This window comes from Tupaia chinensis, unplaced genomic scaffold (assembly GCF_000334495.1).
Source record: "Tupaia chinensis unplaced genomic scaffold, TupChi_1.0 Scaffold000115_1, whole genome shotgun sequence".
Lineage (NCBI taxonomy): Eukaryota > Metazoa > Chordata > Mammalia > Scandentia > Tupaiidae > Tupaia > Tupaia belangeri.
This window is the reverse complement of record NW_006159579.1, coordinates 860,084-862,565: the sequence shown is the minus strand read 5'-3', so window position 1 is coordinate 862,565 and position 2,482 is coordinate 860,084. Positions and strand designations below refer to the sequence as shown.

Below are 2,482 nucleotides of genomic sequence, written 5' to 3'. Positions count from 1 at the left end.
CCGCGTGGCGCCCCACCTCGTGCAGCCGCGGGTTCTGCAGCAGCAGCCGGACCAGAATCTTCTTTATGTCTCTCTCTCCCAAGCTATCGTGCTGCTCGGCGCCGTCGCCCGCTCCACGCAGCATGGGCGCCGCCGTCGGGGTGCCTTCCTGGGCGCCCGATGCGTCCTCACCTGGACGCCTAGGTGGTACGCCCAGGCCCACCGCCTCCTCGGCCCGGTGCCGCCGCTTGTCCGGGGTAAAAAGCAGCACGACCTTGGTCTGGGAGTGGGACAGGGGAGTGAGGGGAAGAGCACGACATGAGCCAGAACCGCCCCGCCCTCCTCCCGGGGACTGTCACCCTCGCGGGTCTAGTCCCTCAGGTCTCTGCCCCTCTTCGCTTCCCGTACTCCTGTCATCCTCCCATGCACCAGGGTCCATTTAAGCACATCCTTCCCGACTTGTGACCAGGGACTCTCACCCACCCTGCCCGCTTGCCTGGGACAGCAGCCTCCCCTTTGAAAACTCTCACTCACCCTGGGCTGACCTCCTGAGTCCCCTCCATCCCATTACCCTCCCAGCTTTGATGCCAGGGGCCTTCACCCACCCAGCCTGGTCCAGGTCCTCTGCCCATTTGAAGAGGGGCAGAGCAGCATGTTTTGAGGGTGGGGTCTGGAGAAATGGCATGAGGGAATTCCTCATTCCCATTGGCCCAGTGGCACCACCTAGGGTCGGCCCCCATGCCAGGACCTCCACCGATTTGTGCAGCATGGGTGGAGGGGGACCTCCTCCTGCCCACACTCCTAGCCTCCCAGGTGTCACCCTTTTTCTGGTTTCTGCAATATCTACAGTCATGTGAGCCCCGGGAACCCTCATCCTCTGGAGGGATTCTCTAACCTTTTGTATCCCTGGGACTTCTGTCCACAAGGCAGACACTCCTAGCATCCCTTCCCGCTCTACCGTTCCATCTCCCCTGACCACGTCCTGCTGACCCTGGCACTCACGCTGGGCTTCTTCTGTGGGAATCTGCTGCAGAGCTCTTTCCAGCGGGCCTCGTCCATGTCACGTGGCCTCTCCTTGCCAGCCTGCTTGGACGCTTTGGTCCTCTTGTGGGAACTGCTGTTTCCCATGGCAGTACTGGTCACCACTAAGGGCCACAGTCCATGCTGCTCTGGCCTGTCCTCTGGCTGAGAGTCCTGGCCCCGCCCTGCCCTGAAGAGGCCACATTGTGACCTCATGGGCTGACCTCACCAGCTCCAGCCTCCAAGCACCTCTTCCCAGGGCAATCTGGGTTCCATTCACCCTCTGCCGTCTCCCGGCCTTGGTTTCTTAGCTGTAAAATTGGGCTGCTGATCATAATTGAGGCAGTGCTTATAAGGTGCCTAGTGGTGAGTAGAGAGGAATTTCTGTGGCTTGGATTTGAATTCTGGCCCCACCACTCACTAGTTGTGTGACTTTGGCTAAGGTAAGCAACCTCTGTAGGCCTCAGTCTTCTCATCGGCAAGATGAGTTCAGTTATGAGTCCTGTCTATTGTTATAAGAGTTCAATGAAATCCTTCTTGGAGCAGTGTCTGCCACAGAGAGGGTGCATGTTGCAGCCAGGCTCTGTGGTTGCAAGCAACAGAAAATGATCCCTTGTTTTAAGTGCACAAAAGGGAATTTATTGGAAGGATTTTGTGGAGGCAGAAGCCACTGACCTGTTTGAGAATGAGAGGACCCTGCCTCCTCTCTGTCCCTATTTCCTAACTCATAAGGCTGGCCCAGGAAGTCCCACCAGATGGCTGAGCTGAGGCAGGTCATGGGCAGGAGATGAAGCCCCTGATGGATGGAGCTCCCTTCTAGTGGGAGGCAGGCACCGGGTCATGGCCCCCAGGATTCCCATCCTGTGTGGTGTGTGTTTGGGTCATTGGTTCTCGGGACATCTGTGACTCTGGCCCGTGCAAGAGGGCAAGTTCCTTGTTAGGTTGTTAGACAACAAAAGTGGTAACACCTCTCAAACTGAGAACTTATGTGCCAGGGACTGGGCTGAGTCCTATGCAGGAATTAATTCCTGGGCGCCTCCCAACAGCTCAGAGAATTAACATTCCTGTTTTATAGGTGAAGAAACTGAGGCACGAGGAGGCAAAGGTAGTTGAGGAGTCTTTGAGAATCCCAAGATGGGCAGTCCAGGAGCTAGTCAGCCTCCCTGCCTCTCTGCCTCCTTGGGAGGAGCTCGAGGGAGGCTGGTGATGTAGGTAGGGTTGGTGCCAGTGGGGTGTGGGTGTGGACAGCGACCTGGTTGTCCTGTCTCTGCAGCTTCTAGTGAAAAGTGCTCAGTGAGGGAACCAGCAGTTAGTGTAATGGCTGTGTCGCTGGACTCCCACGTAGTCGACGACGGTTCGCGTCCCGGACCTGGTGGCTTAAAACTCACGCCGGGCGTGTGTGCGTGCGTGCCCAAGATCCTGAGAGGAGAATGGAGGAGAAGGGATTGCGGCGTGACCATCCCCTCTGGGGGGTGATTTTTCG

The 2,482-nt window shown here is 57.6% G+C and overlaps 2 protein-coding genes across 2 annotated transcripts in view; one reads left to right on the top strand and one right to left on the bottom strand.

Moving 5' to 3' along the window:
- The window catches only part of LOC102472927 (actin-like protein 7B), an 11,521-nt gene extending 10,414 nt beyond the window's left edge, over positions 1–1,107 (bottom strand). The window contains exons 1-3 of the mRNA XM_027770189.1: positions 982–1,107; positions 551–649; positions 17–259 (exon numbers count right to left, since the gene is read on the bottom strand). Of these exons, the coding sequence (XP_027625990.1) occupies positions 17–259; positions 551–649; positions 982–1,107 (468 nt within the window). The remainder of the gene's footprint in view (positions 1–16; positions 260–550; positions 650–981) is intronic.
- The window catches only part of NECAB3 (N-terminal EF-hand calcium binding protein 3), a gene marked incomplete at its 5' end in the record, with an annotated part of 23,317 nt that overhangs the window by 16,789 nt on the left and 4,046 nt on the right, over positions 1–2,482 (top strand). The gene's annotated exons all lie outside the window — the stretch shown is intronic.